This window comes from Diabrotica virgifera, chromosome 7 (assembly GCF_917563875.1).
Source record: "Diabrotica virgifera virgifera chromosome 7, PGI_DIABVI_V3a".
In the NCBI taxonomy this organism is placed as follows: Eukaryota; Metazoa; Arthropoda; class Insecta; order Coleoptera; family Chrysomelidae; genus Diabrotica; species Diabrotica virgifera.
This window is the reverse complement of record NC_065449.1, coordinates 31,461,441-31,477,949: the sequence shown is the minus strand read 5'-3', so window position 1 is coordinate 31,477,949 and position 16,509 is coordinate 31,461,441. Positions and strand designations below refer to the sequence as shown.

General features: G+C 32.8%; 1 protein-coding gene across 2 annotated transcripts in view; it reads left to right on the top strand.

Moving 5' to 3' along the window:
* The window catches only part of LOC114332959 (chromosome-associated kinesin KIF4), a 137,796-nt gene that overhangs the window by 82,886 nt on the left and 38,401 nt on the right, over window positions 1-16,509 (top strand). For both annotated transcript variants that reach the window (XM_050655196.1, XM_050655197.1), the window contains exons 10-14: window positions 657-1,028; window positions 7,294-7,510; window positions 8,596-8,747; window positions 10,696-10,807; window positions 10,890-10,969. In XM_050655196.1, coding sequence (XP_050511153.1) covers window positions 657-1,028; window positions 7,294-7,510; window positions 8,596-8,747; window positions 10,696-10,807; window positions 10,890-10,969 — 933 coding nt within the window. The remainder of the gene's footprint in view (window positions 1-656; window positions 1,029-7,293; window positions 7,511-8,595; window positions 8,748-10,695; window positions 10,808-10,889; window positions 10,970-16,509) is intronic.

Sequence of the window (16,509 nt, the reverse complement as noted above, 5' to 3'; positions counted from 1 at the left end):
ACCAAATACTTACGATGTCGGGATAGTATCACGAGGTTTTTCCTGGTTTTCCCTCGTGATTTACTATGGAATCTCTAACGCGAGAATTTTACCGTCGTCGTTGCATTTGTTTGTCTTTTTAAAGACAAATGACATGCTATGATTTTTTTGTGACGGATATTCTTGAGTTGGGATTGATTTCATGTAATCGAATGAACTATCTTTTAGTAAAGTCGTCCCAGGAACACAACTCATAAATGTTGGCGATATAATTTTAAAGTCTTCTACTTTAAAATGTATAATATACGTCTGAATTGCCAATATAAATGAGTCAGATTAAATAAATTATTAGAAGAATTTTTTTACTTAGCAACAACATTTTTGTTGATTTTAGTAGTATTCTGTATTTTGACAACGAAACCCGATTTGGGCTTCGAAACGTTAATAAAATTATTTTTTCAATTTAATTGTGGCTTATTTCCCACTAAATAGTTAATCAGAACTTATTAGAGTTTAAGGAGAATAACAGGGTGTGGTACAAAGTGCCAGAGACTAAAGAGTCTTGCCTGAGTTAAGAAGAAGAAGAGTAGTTTTGTTAAATATTTCAACAAGGATTTGTAGCACAATATTTTTTCGATATCAATAAAACTTGTTTTACTTAATTTATTTTGTTGTAGGTTCAAGAACAAAACCAGAAGATAAAGATGAAGGCCAGAGATGAAGAACGCATCAAGGTTTTAAATAAAGAAATACTCGAAATGAAACAAACCAAAGTTAAACTGGTAAAGACGATGCGTGAAGAGTCTGACAAGTTCCGACAGTGGAAGATACAAAAAGAACGGGAATGCATAAAATTGAAACAACAAGATATAAAGAAACAATGCGAAATTGCACGAATGAAAGTCATCCACAGTAAACAGCAGAACGTGTTTAAGAGGAGGGTGGAAGAAGCGGAAGCTATAAATAGAAGATTAAAACTCGCCCTGTCCGTAAAACAACAGGCACAGGAATCTAGGAATGCTGGTAAAGCTGAACGAATCGAACCATGGGTAAGTGCTTCCTTTTTTGCTTTGTCTTAATAACCTGTGTATCTTTTAGGGCTCTTCTTGTTGTTTTAGCATCATAACCCTGAATGGGTTTTTGCCTCTCTGGCTATGTCTTTCCATTTAGACCTCTCTTGTGCCCTTCTCTTCCATTGTCTTACATTCATAGTTTTCAGGTCGTCTTCCACGTCATCCAACCATCTCGTTCTGGTCCATTTTTTTTCTCTTCCTATCGGCTTCCATTGTAACATTTTCTTTGTTATTTTTGTATTTTCTTGTCTCAGTAATGGCAGTGTTTGACTTTTCACAACTCTTATAATATCGTACTTCTTCTTAGGGTGCCTGTCCGTTCCGAACGTTGGCGATCATTCTGGTTATGATGAGTTTGTTGGTTGCTATACGGAATAGTTGTGTTGAGGTCTTTCTATACGATGCTCTCAGGTTAGCAATACAGGATATTCTTCTTCGTCCTGGGGCCCTTTTTCCTTCAATTTTACCTTGTAAGATGCACTGGAGTTGCTCGTATCTGCTTTGATTCCTCATTATATGTCCCAAGTACTGCAGCTTACGGCCCTTCACGATGTTGACTAAATCTGCGGTTGGGTTCATCCTCCGTAGTACTTCTTCATTGGTGAATTTGTCTGTCCATGGTATTTTCAGGATCCTTCTGTACAACAATAGCTCAAAAGCTTGAAGTTTCGATAGAGTTTCTGCCTTAATGTTCACGTTTCTACTCCGTATAGAAGCACTGAGTACACGTAACATTTAAGGAGGCTTATTTTTGTTTTTAGAGTGATGTCATGGCTCTTGAATACAGAGCTCATAGCCAAGAATGCACTCTTTGCCTTTCCGATGCGACATTTAATCTCTTGAGTATTGTCCCACGACTCATTGATTATACTTCCCAAATAGTTGTATTGTGAGACCGTTCAATTCTCATTTGGTTTATCTGCAGATTTGCTCCATTTATGTTTTGCTTGGCGATGATCATTAGCTTGGTTTTGCTGGTGTTTATATCTAGTCCATATCAGGAGCTTGTAGGAATAAGGGCGAACCCGAAAAATGGTCATGTCAAAAACAGTCTCATCTTCCTCACATACTTTTAAAGAATGCGTCTGTATATTATAACAGCATGTTTCGCCCTTCATACTCCTAAAATTTCGTAAGAAATAATATACCAATCCATTCATCAGAAACTGAACTGCATAATCGTCTAGAACCCACAGGCTTTCGTTGCGCTTCCGTTTAAGGTTCGCCCGTTCTCCTCTGTTAACGCGCCTGTGTTTCTGTAGCCTAGTAGCTTTAGTTAATGAGATACGGTAAGATATAGAAGACGAAAAAACCGTAGATGATGAAAATCAAATTGAATTCAATTGAAGCTTTATTTGTGAATTTTATTAAAAACACTAGGGATGTTTATTTTTACAGAATAAAAACTATTAAACCTCTTTTTTTATTTCATAAAAATCTTGCAAAATCCTCTTAAGGTTTTAAGATCTACCTGAAGGATTTCCATACCGTAGGAAAAGATTAGGGGTAATTTGCATTATAGTAAAGATACTAAATTTGCATAAAGTTTATTGTATATTTTAATTTTTATTAGTACTTGGCGATAAACTTTCCCCTACTACTTACCCCTACAAAGGAGCCTTTCATGTTTCTGTTCAACGCTTCTGAGAAAAGATTGTAGTGGTGAGCCGTAATAATACAGATTATACACCGTATCCCTCGGTAGACCGCACGCTATAGTAGAAATGCGACGATCAATCGCATAATCTAGTAGCATCACTTGGTCGCCCTTACTATTCTAACATGTTTGTAAACTTTAACTCAGTTTTCCCGAAACATCGTTTTTGCAGTTCGCCCTTACTCCTCCAAGCTCCTGATATGTTCTAATTGTTTCAGTTATTTTATTCATTAAGTTTTGCAGCCCTTCTATGGTATTGGAAAACTTAATTGTATCATCTGCACACCGCAGGTTACTGAGCCCGACTCCATTTATTGAGATGCCTTCATCAATATCTTTTAGAGCCTCTTCAAAAATGTGCTCTGAGTACATATTGAATATCAGCGGTGAAATTATGCATCCCTGTCTCACTCCCCTTAAAAGTTTGATCTGATTTGTATATTCTCCATCTATTCGGAACACTGCTGATTGATTCCAATACAGGTTAGCTATTATTTTCAGGTCTCTTCCGTCAATCCCTGTCCTCCTCAGCACTTCCATCATTTGTTCATGTCGGACTCTATCGAAAGCCTTTTTGTAGTCAATCAGGCATGCAAAAACATCACAGCTGACATCTCTACATTTCTGAAACAACACCTGCACGCTAAATAAAGCCTCCCTCGTACCAACGGCGTTCACAAATCCAAACTGATTGGGCGCCATTTGTTCTTCGCATTTTCGGTAAATTCTATTATGGATGACTTTTAAAAACAGCTTGAGAAGATGGCTCATTAGGCTTATGGTCTTCACAAACCTTTGCTCCTGGTTTTTTGGGCAACGGTACAAACTCAGATTTGAGCTACTCTGCTGGTATTTTTACTGCTTTGTATATTTCATTAAATATTTCAGCTATTATTTTTATTTGTGCTTCATCTTATAGCTTTAGCAGTTCTGCAGGAATTTTATCAAGTCCCGGTGCCTTTCCATCCTTCATGTGTCTAATGGCTGCGATTACTTCTTCTGGTAGGATTTTCGGACCTGAATTATAATATCGTACCATTTGTTTAATTCATTAATTCTGATTCTCGTCTTGCACCGGGCTGTATACTTTTCTCAGTATATTTCTCTCGATTGTCTTGAGTTAGGATTTATCTTTTTTGTCATTGCCCAGGTTTCACACACATAGGTTACTACGGGTCTAATTAATGTACTGTGAAAAATCATTAGCCCGATCAAAGAACAATTTGACCCAAAAAAGAATAAAGGAAGGATGAAAATTTGGGAATAGGTAGTTGAAATTATCTATTATAATATAAGAAAAAGTTTACAATTCTACATCCCTCCATTTTTGTAAAATGGAGGGAATACCCCCCTCTCGAAGGTGAAAAATATACATTCAAAATAAGTCCGGAATTGGATAAAATGACTAATTCTAAGCAACTTTTGTTCTATAGAGTTTTTCCCTAAGACAATACTTTTCGAGTTATTTGCAAGTGAATATGTTCATTTTTCAACAGAAAAAACATGTTTTTGGACGGTTTTTCGGAGATAACTCAAAAAGTAGGTATTTTCGAGAAAAAAATATTCTTAGCAAAAATATAGCTTATAGAAAACTGAAAAAAATGGTGTATGCTTGACGTCTGTAGACCCAGTAGAAGCAGAGTTGTAGCTAACGAAAAGTAGGTTGTTCTTCATCAAATTCCAAATCGAATATTTCATGTGAAATAACCCAAAAACGGTGCACATTTCGGGAAAAAAATTCATTTCAACTTTTTTAAAGTGTTTAAAAGAAGGTTTATATTTGTTTTTTTTTTTAACTTGTAACATTAAAAGTAAGTGGCTCAAAATATTGTTGGTCCCTTTTATTTTTTGGTAAAAAAATCGCGAAAACCACCCCCTAATTAGCATCACAAATAAATTTTATCATTACCACTTCACAAGTTACTTTGCTTATATATTTTATTTATATGATCTGTAAGTTTCATCGGTTCAAAGTGCTTATTTTTGAAAAAGTTGTAGTTAAAATGGCTTGAACGAGTAACTTATCACGAGTTTAGGCAAATTTTGAACAGCCATAGCATAACCAATTTTTGTCTAACAAGAAAACAAAAAAGCAAAAATATTCAGAAAAGCCAAACATACATTTTATTACTCTTTAAGATTTTTGGTATCACTAATAATTTTTAAGTTAATTCCATAAACATTTCCATTTTTTTTTCAAAATTAAAAAATGTTTTATTTTAAACCCAATTTTTTTCAAAAATGAGCACTTTGAACCAATGAAACTTATAGATATTAATAATATAAACAATACATAAGTAAAGTAACTTGTGAAGCGGTAACGATTAATTTCATGTGGGAAGATAACTAGGGGGTGATTTTCGCGATTCTTGTACCAAAAAATAAAAGGGACCAACAATATTTTGAGCGTAACTCACTTATTTTTTTTTAACAAAAATAAACCTTTTTTTAAACACTTTAAAAAAGTTATAATGAATTTTCCCCGAAAAGTGCTCCGTCTTTTTGGTTATTTCATATTGAAATATTCGATTTGGAATTTGATGAAGAAGAACCTACTATTCATTTGCTACTCTGCTTCTACTGGGTCTGCAGACCTCACGCGTACACCATTTTTTTCAAATTTTTATAAGCTATATTTTTACTAAGAATATTTTTTTTCACTAGAATAATTACTTTTTGAGTTATCTGCGAAAAACCGTCCAAAAACATGTTTTTTTGTTAAAGATGAACATATTCACTCGCAAATAACTCGAAAAGTATTGCCTTGGTGAAAAAACTCTGTAGACCTATAGAACAAAAGTTTCTTAGAATTAGTCATTTTATCCAATTCCGGGCCTATTTTAAACGCATATTTTTTCACTCCCGAGAAAATATTTTTCACCCCGTATTTCCCAATTTTTGTAAAATGGAGGGGATGTAGAATTGTAAACTTTCCCATTTGAATATACTTGATTGTAAACTTTTTCTTATACAGGGTGTCCAGAAACTCTACCGACAAACGAAGACAGGAGATTCCTCAGATAATTTTATGACAATTTAACCCAATTCACCTAGTCCGAAAATGCTTCCTAAGGGAGCTAGAGCTCTTTGAAGATGGCGCCATGTAATTAGTTTTTCTTAAATACCTCCAGAACGCTTCTATTTAGAAAAACGAAAATTGGTATACCTATTTACTTTCCTGAAGTGAATCGATTCCATCCATTGCGAATTTCTAGTACCGGTCATAGGCGTACGTTTTGGGTAGGGCAACGGTTATTTTATCGCATAACTTTTTTGTCTTCAACTTTTAAGCATTTTTGATACTGGATTATTAAATTGTGAGGTATTCTAGTACTAAAAGGTACTCTTACTTTAAGTCGATAGGATACACCGTTTTCTAGAAAAATCGATTTGAAAGTTTTTGGTTTTGGGAACTTGAAAAAAAAAGTTAAAAAAAAATAAAAAAAAAACCGATGTATTTTACCAACTTAAAGCAAGAGTAACTTTTAGTACTCGAATATCTCATAATTAAATAATCTAGCGTCAAAAATACTTAAAAATTAAAGACAATAAAGGTATACTATAAAATAACTGTTGACCTACCCAAAACGGACGCCTATGACCGGTACTAGAAATTCGCCATTAATGAAATCGATTAATCTCTGGAATATAAATAAATGTACCAGTTTTCATCTTTCTAAATAGTTTTTTTTTAATCTTTTTTTTTTAATTCAAGAAACGAAAAATTTTCAAATCGATTTTTCTAGAAAACGGCGCATCCTATCGACTTAAACTAAGAGTACCTTTTAGTACTAGAATAACTCACAATTAAATAATTCAGAGTCAAAAATGCTTAAAAATTAAAGACAAAAAAGTTAGGCGATAAAATAACCGTTGCCCTACCCAAAACGGACGCCTATGACCTGTACTAGAAATTCGCAATGGATGGAATCGATTCATTTCTGGAAAGTAAATATGTATACCAATTTTCGTTTTTCTAAATAGAAGCGTTCTGGAGGTATTTAAGAAAAACTAATTACATGACGCCATCTTCAAAGAGCTCTAGCTCCCTTAGGAAGCATTTTCGGACTAGGTGAATTGGGTTAAATTATCTTAAAATTATCTGAGGAATCTCCTGTCTTCGTTTGTCGGTAGAGTTTCTGGACACCCTGTATAATAATAATAGACAATTTCAACTACCTATTCCCAAATTTTCATCCTTCCTTTATTTTTTTGAAGGTTTTCGTAAAATTTTGTATTCCCTGATCAGGCTACATTGCGTTTCTTTTATTTAATAATTTCAATCGACTTGGTAGTATTCAGTGTTATAGTTGAATTTTCAAGTGCATCCAAATTTTTGGAGATAATCATGAATTTGGTCTTTTTGGTAATTCTCTCTATATTCTCCGATTATAGTGGCAAGTTGTTGAAGATCGACTATATTGTCACAAATTAAGACACCATCATCAGCATATCGTATGTTGTTGATCAATACTCCATTCACTTTGATTCCCATCTCTGCATCTTCCAAAGATTCTTGAAGATAGGTCGAAGAGGGAAAAAAGATACCTAGGTCGATGTTTCAAAAATATATTTACTTTTTAGCTGAAGCAGGAATTTGACCTCTACGTAAACTTACTAGAAGCGGAAGCAACGCTCAAAGTGCTGTTGGAAGATAGAGCTACCCTGCAGCAACAATTGGACAACATGAAAAACAACTCTGATGCCGATTCAACAGATTGTAAATCGATTGAAGATGATTTAGAGCTCAGAAGTGTCCAAATTCAGGATCTACAACAAAAACTTTTGGACTCAGATGAAGGTAAAATAACAGAACAAAAATATTTTATATACTGTTACAAAATTGACTTTTCTATGATCTTTTAGGCACTAATGTTTAGTTTTAGTTGCCTTTATTTATTTTTAATACCTTACATCTAAACAAATGAAAAACACTGAATTTATATCCTTTATTTTACAAACTACAATATCTAATTTATTTATTACACTAAGGGCCGGTTGTTCGAACGCTAATCAAAAATGATCATTATCAAATATTTAATTACTGTCACCAACTGTCAATGTCAACTTTGTTTGGGTTGCTGAAAACATAATTATGGATTAGAATTATGAAATTAGTTAATCAATTATGTTAATAATTGTTATGTTAATTGATTAACTAATCTCATAATTATAATCAATTATGTTTTCAGCAACCCAAACAAAGTTGACATTGACAGTTGTGACACTAATTAAATATTTGATAGTGATCATTGTTCGAAAGCTAATCAACAATGATCACTACCAAATATTTAATTACTGTCAATGTCAACTTTGTTTGGGTTGCTGAAAACATAATTGATTATAATTATGAGATTAGTTAATCAATTAACATAACAATTATTAACATAATTGATCAACTAATTTCATAATTGTAATCAATAATTATGTTTTCAGCAACCCAATCAAAGTTGACATTGACAGTTGGTGACAGTAATTAAATATTTGATAATTATCATCTTTGATTAGCGTTCGAACAACCGGCCCTAAATCTAATAATTTATCCAATTACAAATTCAAACATATACCGCGCCCGTTACATATCAAAGTACACCGACGTTTTCAAATTCACAACTGCCCTGCTAATTACAAAAACCTACTATTTATACAACATTCAATGTTCTAGAAATAAATAACATCTCGAATAGTATTTACAAGAAACAAGAAAGAATTTACTCCAAAAGTCGAGAAGGAATAGAACATAAAAACGGTTACTTGTCAAACAACTCGGGTCTGTTACGCCGGGAGCTGAAAACAGTCTGTGGCATAATTATGTCATAATACATTTTATTCAATAATTGATTTCTGAAAAAACTCATCTTGTATAATATATATTATAACTTTCAGATACTAAAGCCAAATCAAGAATCGACAAATTCCAGACGATGGCAGAAGCAAAGTATGGTATAAAGTTTTTGTTTGCGAGAGCCGCAGAAGTAGTGAAAGAAAAAGTTGGTCTTCAGATGAAACTAACAGAACTCCAGGAACTCTATACCGATGTAAGCCTTTCTTATTATTTGCATTTTTTATTTTAAACGTTTATTGTCTCGAAGAACCTAACAATATAACTCAACTGTTCCAGGGTATATATTTCTCCATCTACACACACCCAAACTTATATGGAATCATCTGATATTTCTTATTATTTCATGCGGACTTAAAACGAACACCCGAAGTCAAAGAATATTTATTTTAAAGCAATCTAATAACCAATACATGACAATTAAATAAAACAATAAAGTATTTAAACAAAAAATTGAAACTATGTATGTATGTAGTTGCTTTAAAGTCAATAGCATCAACAATTTCAATGTAAAACTAATAATGTTTAAATTGTTTTTATTAATTTTTTTTTTGGTTTTTTGGTGGTCAGTGTTATCACCTCTATTCCTTCAAGCTTCAGTTTGCGGGGGCGCGCACCTAATCAAATTATCAACATTTTGTTGGGGTAGGTTGCTCCATTCTTCAAGAGCAGCTTGTACTAGCCGTGCGGTGTTTTGTGGATTTTCCCGGCGAGCTCTAATTTTTCTTTTAAGCATATTCCACAAATACTCAATAGGGTTAAGCTCGGATGATCAAGCAGGCCACTCCAAACAAGGGGATACCTTATGCTTCAATGATGTCTCTAGTCACTCTAATGGTATGTGGAGGTCCATTATCATGCATGAAAATTAAATTTTCTCCTGTTACACCTCTCCAGAGCCTAACTAAAGGTTATCAACATACCTGTGAGCAGTTAACGTTGATTGGATGAAAATTAAAGGAGTTTTTTTAAGGATCACAATTCCTCACCAGAACATTACACTTCCACTTTTATATTTGTGAACAGATCTGACAGTTTTCGTTATTGCTTGTCTTCCTCGACCTCTAAGTACACGATTCCGTGGGTCATCTGATTTTACACAAATCCTGACTTTTTTTGAAAATAGCACATTTTGTCAATTCCCAATGTTCCAGTTTTGGTGGTGAAGACACCAATTTAGACGATCAATCTTGTGCTGCCTGGATAACTCGGGAACCCATAACTGTCTCCTGCTGTATACTTCTTGGCACGAACTCTTCTTCTTATCATTTCAACTGAAACAGTTAAATCTGTAGCTTCCAAAAGCTGCCTTTGAAGCTGCTGGTGAGAAATGATTGGGTGTCTTCCAGCTGATTGGACAATTAAACGATCATGGCGAGCCGATATTACTTTTTGGCGACTTTCCCTCCTTTATTTTTGAGCTTTCCTATTTCCTGTTACCTAGAATAGGTTTTAGACAGAACGCCCCCTGTGTTACACCTAGCTCTGCAGCTATGTCCCTCTGAAAACACTACTTGCTCCACAAGACCAATAGTCTTCCCCCGTTGTAGGTTCTATAACTCCACATGAGGCATATTTTCGTTTTTGGAAGCAAAAGTTAGTTTATTTATTTTCGTTCCATTTGCAACTCGAGCAAATAACCTATACCGTACCGAACTGTACTATCTGATTGTCTTATCGATTTGTTTATTTTCAATAAAAACCTTTATTCTTCGCAATAATAACAAGTTTTTTTAAAAGAAATAGATATTGTTTTGAAATACATGGTGATTCCATATAAGTTTGGGTGTGTGTATTTTTAGTATGTAATAGTTTAGGTAGCCTTTTTCTCTAACTATTTTCAGTTGCTGAGTTAGAAATTTCCTTTGCTGTTATCCTTTTGATAAATCTTTTCTAATTTATATTTTGCTGCCCTTGAGGATACGTGTTTCGCTTAATATTTCTATCTTTTTCGACTCATGTTCTATTTTCTATTCACTTCAAGTTCTATTTTTATAGACCTGTTCATTTTATTAGTAATTTAAAAGTTTTTTTTTATTTTGTGGCTTTAGCACTTAGCTATTTAGCCAGAATTTAAAAATTAAAACTTATAATAAATGTTAAAAGACAAGAAATGCAATATCGCTAACCATCACAATTTTTAGACGCAAGAAAAACTCAAAAGCCAAGGTGAAGAAACAGAACAGATTCGACAAGAATACGAAGAAAGGATTAGATCGTTGTTAACTGAGATTAACGAAATTAAAGATTCACTTGGTAAGTAATAAGATGAGAGCATATTCATATACCACATCATTTACCATTGGATCTCAATTTATTATTGCCATTTTTTTTTTAGCTAAACAGGAAGCTCTTCAGAAACAGATTGAAGAATTGGAACTCAAAAATGATGAGTTAACAGAAAAATTAGAAGAATTTGTAAGTATATTTTTATTGTTTTAATTCCCTCTATAATATTAGAGGATCCGATATACGGTCGATCTGCACCGAACTGTTTAACGGATAAAAATTATTTGATACTCAATTTAGTATGTTAAAAATTATAATTATAAAAAACAAGGGGTGCCCGATCTAATTTTGTTCTGACTATAATTAATTAATAATTAAAAAATGAGTTTTTGTATAAATTTAAAACAAAATTTTTGGACCCCAGGTAGATATTATTTCATGATTTTTAGGATCATTCTAACCAGACAAAAAAGGTCTTTTGTAATTTTTCTCCGAAGTTGATCGTTTTCGAGTTATAAACAATTTAAAACTGAAAAAAGAACGAAAGACGACGATTTTCAAGGCTCAAAAACACACATAAAAAATATTATTTTTGTAATCATCAAGTACCTAAATTCAAGTTCAAATCTTCTTCTGTCAGGTCCCGATAAGAATTTTTGCCATGTTTTATTCTAAAATATATTTTTTATTGTTAATGAGGAGGGTCCCTCCAGGGAAGACGGGCATTAACAATTAAAAAACAATGTTTTTAAATGAAATAAGTACAAAATACTTATCAAGAAAAGATAGAATAAAATTTAAACTTGAATTTAGGTACTTTCAAAGGTAATTTCAAAAATGATATTTTTACTTATGTTTTTGAGCCTTGAAAATCGTCATCTTTCGTTCTTTTTTCAGTTGTAAATTGTTTATAACTCAAAAACGTCAACTTAAGAGAAAAATTACAAATGACTTTTTTTGTTTAGAATTGTTTCCAAAAAATCTGAAATAATATCTGCCCGGGTCGAATTTCTTTTTAACTTTCTTTTAAGTAATTTTTAATTACTAATTAATTATAATTAGAACACAATTTGATCGGTTTTTTTTATAATTATTGCTAATATACTAAATTACATCGACCTTATATCGTAAGACCATAAATTCAAAAACAATATAGACGGAGAGGCAGCGCTGAAAAATCTCTTTGAATTTACTAAAGCTAGATTTTTCACAGTTGATTACTGTGAGTGTGTAGAGAAATATACTGCGGTCGGTCAAGCGAAACGTAGAACAGGGGTTACTGAGAGGGTATCAAAGTTGCTTTCCTACGAAGGTAATTAAATCCATTTACTAAGGCTGAAAATCAGTACACACATTCTAAATTAAATATAAATAAAAGTTATTATAGTCGGTCAGTTGTATGACGGGACAGAGCCGGTCGGTCGGCCCCAATAGTCGATTGAGAAAATGAAGCATTTTGGCTCCCAATTTTTTCGTCTAGTATGGATTTACTTGAAATTTTCACAGAAGGTAGGGAATAGCTCAAGGATCATTTTCTATATCATGCCGCTATCATACGCTAAAACCTTGGGGTGGTTGCCACCAGTGGCGGCCGGTCAGGATCGGCAGGGTCGGCAGTGCCGACCCACACATTTATAGATATAGATTTTTTAAATATTTGTATCTGTGAAATAAAAAAAAATCTATCAGATAATACAGACTAAATTTTATTCATGGTTTTTAGAAGAATTTGATCAATCCGAGCGTTAAGTGATCCCTGCGCATAACAGACTTCTCAAAAAATGAATGATCCGAGCCATTTATCTGACTTTTCGGCTAGCCGTCCCTAACATCCGTAGCTTGACAATTTACACGTAAAACTCAACAACATAACAAGTCGATGAGCAAGCGAACATTACTTTTCTCCGTGGGCAATAGCAGATACGGCATGGCAGGTTAAGCGGCAAGTACGGCACATTTCGGTCTGCCGGTCGGTGTTTCATTTGGAAGCATGCATCGGTAGAAATTGTCAAAAATAATCACGCCGTTTTACGTCGTTTAATTGATATTGTAATTTTTTTAAGTTGTCAGGAATTATCATTTAGTGCACATGATGGATCGAAGCATTTGTTAAAAATCATAGTAATTATAGAGAATTAATAAAATTGTTTTAGAAATACCTATTTACTTTCTGATTCGAAGTGTATTCGTAATACAGAATGAACTAATACATATAATCAAATAGTTAAATTTTGAATAACGTTGTTGAATCTGAGATTTAGAAAACTATTTGCTTTTCACTGAAAGTAGATGAAACTTCTGATTATCATGTCATTCACAATTATCAATTATTGTTGTTCGATACGCGTTACGTGGTAATATTTATGAGAGGTTTTTAGGTTTTAGAGATGTGAGTAAAAGCAATAAGGCAGAATATATTTTTGGTGTTTTAAAGAACAGATTCAAATTTTTTGATACCAAAAATAAATTGGTAGGGCAAACTGGGGCAATCTTATGACGGCGTTGCTGTGATGAGTGGTGAATTGAATAGTCTCCAGGCAAAAGTTAAAACTATTGCATCACAAGCTTTATTTACTCACTATTATGCGCATATAATGAATTTAGTTTTACGTGATACGTGTAAAAAAATAAAGAATATCGTCTTTTCTTGCCAGTTTAGCTCACCTAAACGGATTACTGCTTTAGAACAAATTTGTTTCGAAAAAAAAGCGAACAGTTTGTCAGACGCGATGAAATTTTAAATCTCGGTTAGTTTTATCTAAGCAGATTATCTCTTATAGTTTTAGTATCTGTAGCAGATTTTCGTGAACAGTTTTTGGAAGTTTTTGATTTTATTATCGAAGGCGATGATTTTGAAAGTGGCTATACCTCGATCCGTGAAGCAATCGGTTTGAGAACTTTATTAAATACTAATGACTCTTTCAATATTTTTTTTAAATATTTTTAAGACAGAGTTTGCCCAAGATATTCCTTGTTGTTCAAAATCAGTCAACTGACATTATTTATTCTAAAAATAGAATACGAAAGCTGGTGCAAAATCTCAGAGATTTTCGTAATGATAGTAGTTTCCAATATATACGCAGTGACGTTTTGGATTCGCTTGATATTTCCGAACCACCCCAAAAAAGACAACGACATGATACATATCTCGAAAAACGAGTAAGTATATCTTAAAATTTTGGATACCTACTATTATATGCAAATAGATACTCGTTTTTCGAATTTTGAAGATTTGCAAATTTTTGACCTCTTTGACGATTTAAAATTTAAAAGTTACGTTCGCCAAAGAATTTCCAAGATATTTATTATTACAAGTTAGGTACTTAAAAATTATGCTGGTCCAAATATTTTCAGAAAGTGTGATAAGTTGCACAATACATATGTATGTATAATTCTATGTAGTAAGTACTGCAATTCATTACAACAAACTGTTTATCAATTTTCTTATTACCACCAATTTCTGCCTAAAAAAAAAACGGGATTTACCTTGTCTCAAAAGAATCAACACGTATTGTCGAAACACCATGAAACAAGAGAGAATGTCAAGTACATCAAATAAAAAAAAAAGCAAAAAACAACAAAATCTCCTATGATTAATTAAGCCTTTTAGTTTGATGGTATATCTATATGAGGAGACAAAAAAACCTTGCCGACCCTGTCTCCAAGGCCACGAGCCGCCACTGGTTGCCACCTTATCTCGGAGTGGGAATTTTTTTATTACATTTTAACCATGTAATTCGATGGAAAAAGTGATTCTAAGAAAAAAATGTTTTTTACATTTTCTTCGTAAAACTAATATTTTTCGAGTTATTCGCGCTTGAAAATAACAGTTTTTCGACGAAAAAATTGACTTTTTTAGAGGGTTTTTTTGAGCATACCTCGAAAAATATCCATTTAATCAAAAAATCTGTAGATATCAAAATTGTATCTTTTAGTAACATAAACCAAATTCTTTTCCAATATCTTTAAGACCAATACAAACCGAGATACGGCATGTTAAAGGTTTAGTCCTGTCGCCAGGGGGGGTACAACGGCCTCGTTAATTCAGATGGACTTACTCAAGTTTTTTTTATGTATTTTGACCCGTAGAACACGAATTTTTTGGGTAACAGTTGATCCGGATGTCGATAAGATTGTTATAGACCAAGAACTTGAGGAATCAAATAACAGCGATTTTTGGCAAAACAAAACAATATTTTGTATTTTTTGGGCCATTTTAAGTAAAAAATATTTCTACAAGTTTTTTCGTAGGATGCACAGTTTTCGAGATAAACGCGGTTGAACTTTAAAAAAATCGAAAAATTGCAATTTTTGAACCCGAATAACTTTTGATTAAAAAATAAAATAGCAAGTCTGCTTACCGCATTTGAAAGTTTAAGTCAAATTATATCGGTTTTGATTATTTGCATTGGTAAAAATTTATTTTTTTATTGTTTAACAAAGCTATAAACACGTAGGGTTTCCCGTGCTTTTACATGCGTTTTAACGCATGTAACGTAGAAATAGTCTTGATTGCACTAGTACCTATTCTACCTACTCGTTCGATTTTAAATGAGAAATCATAGAAACATCACTCACGCACTAGTTGTTTGTAGCTTTGTTTAGCAATAACACAATAAATTTTTAGCAATGCAAATAATCAAAACCGACATAATTTGACTTGAACTTTCAAAGGCGCTAAGCAGAATTGCTATTTTATTTTTTAATCAAAAGTTATTCGGGTTTAAAAATTGCAGTTTTTCGATTTTTTGAAAGTTCAACCGCGTTTATCTCGAAAACTGTGCATCCTACTAAAAAACTTGTAGAAATATTTTTTGCTTAAAATGACCCAAAAAATACAAAATATTGTTTTGTTTTGCCAAAAATCGCTGTTATTTGATTCCTCAAGTTCTTGGTCTATAACAATCTTATCGACATCCGGATCAACTGTTACCCAAAAAATTCGTGTTCTACGGGTCAAAATACATAAAAAAAATTTGGGTAAGTCCATCTGAATTAACGAGGCCGTTGTACCCCCCCTGGCGACAGGACTAGTTAGCTTTTTTCGTCAAATGCATAATTTGAAATATTCAAAGCCAAATAATGGGAAAAATTTGCATTTTTTTGGGGAAAGCTTAAATAATATTTTTTCAAGTATACAATTAGACCTTTCAAAAAAAATAATAAAAAGTTTCTAGCATGAAAATTAAGCGATTTACAATCAAAAAAATGTCGGTACCTGCTTTTCTCTACGAAAAAATCAGTGAAAACAACCCCCTAATTACCTTCCTAATTCAAAATTGGTCTTCACCTTTCTGTAGTTCCTTTTATATTTATATTATCAATACACTCAAGGAGTTTGACCATTTTAAAATGCCTAATTTTGGAAAAATTGGAGTTTAAAGAAAAATTTATTTTTTGCAATTTGGTATTTTTCACCTTTTACTTCAAAATATCTCCGAAAATATTGAAGATACGAAAAAAATTATTAACTACTAAATTGTAGCTTTTTTATTGGCTAAAATTACCCTGTGCATAGATTTTCATTACAGTGAATAGTTAGCCAGATATAGCTGTTTAAAACCTCTATTTACCAGCAAACACCCCCTTATTCGAGCCCTTTAAACCCACCCCAATTAAAAACTAGGGGATCTTACGGAATTTCATTTACACAGTCTTATAGCTCTTTAAAAATCCTACAAAATCATTTTTGAAGAAACTTTTTATCGACAAACATATATAGAATATTT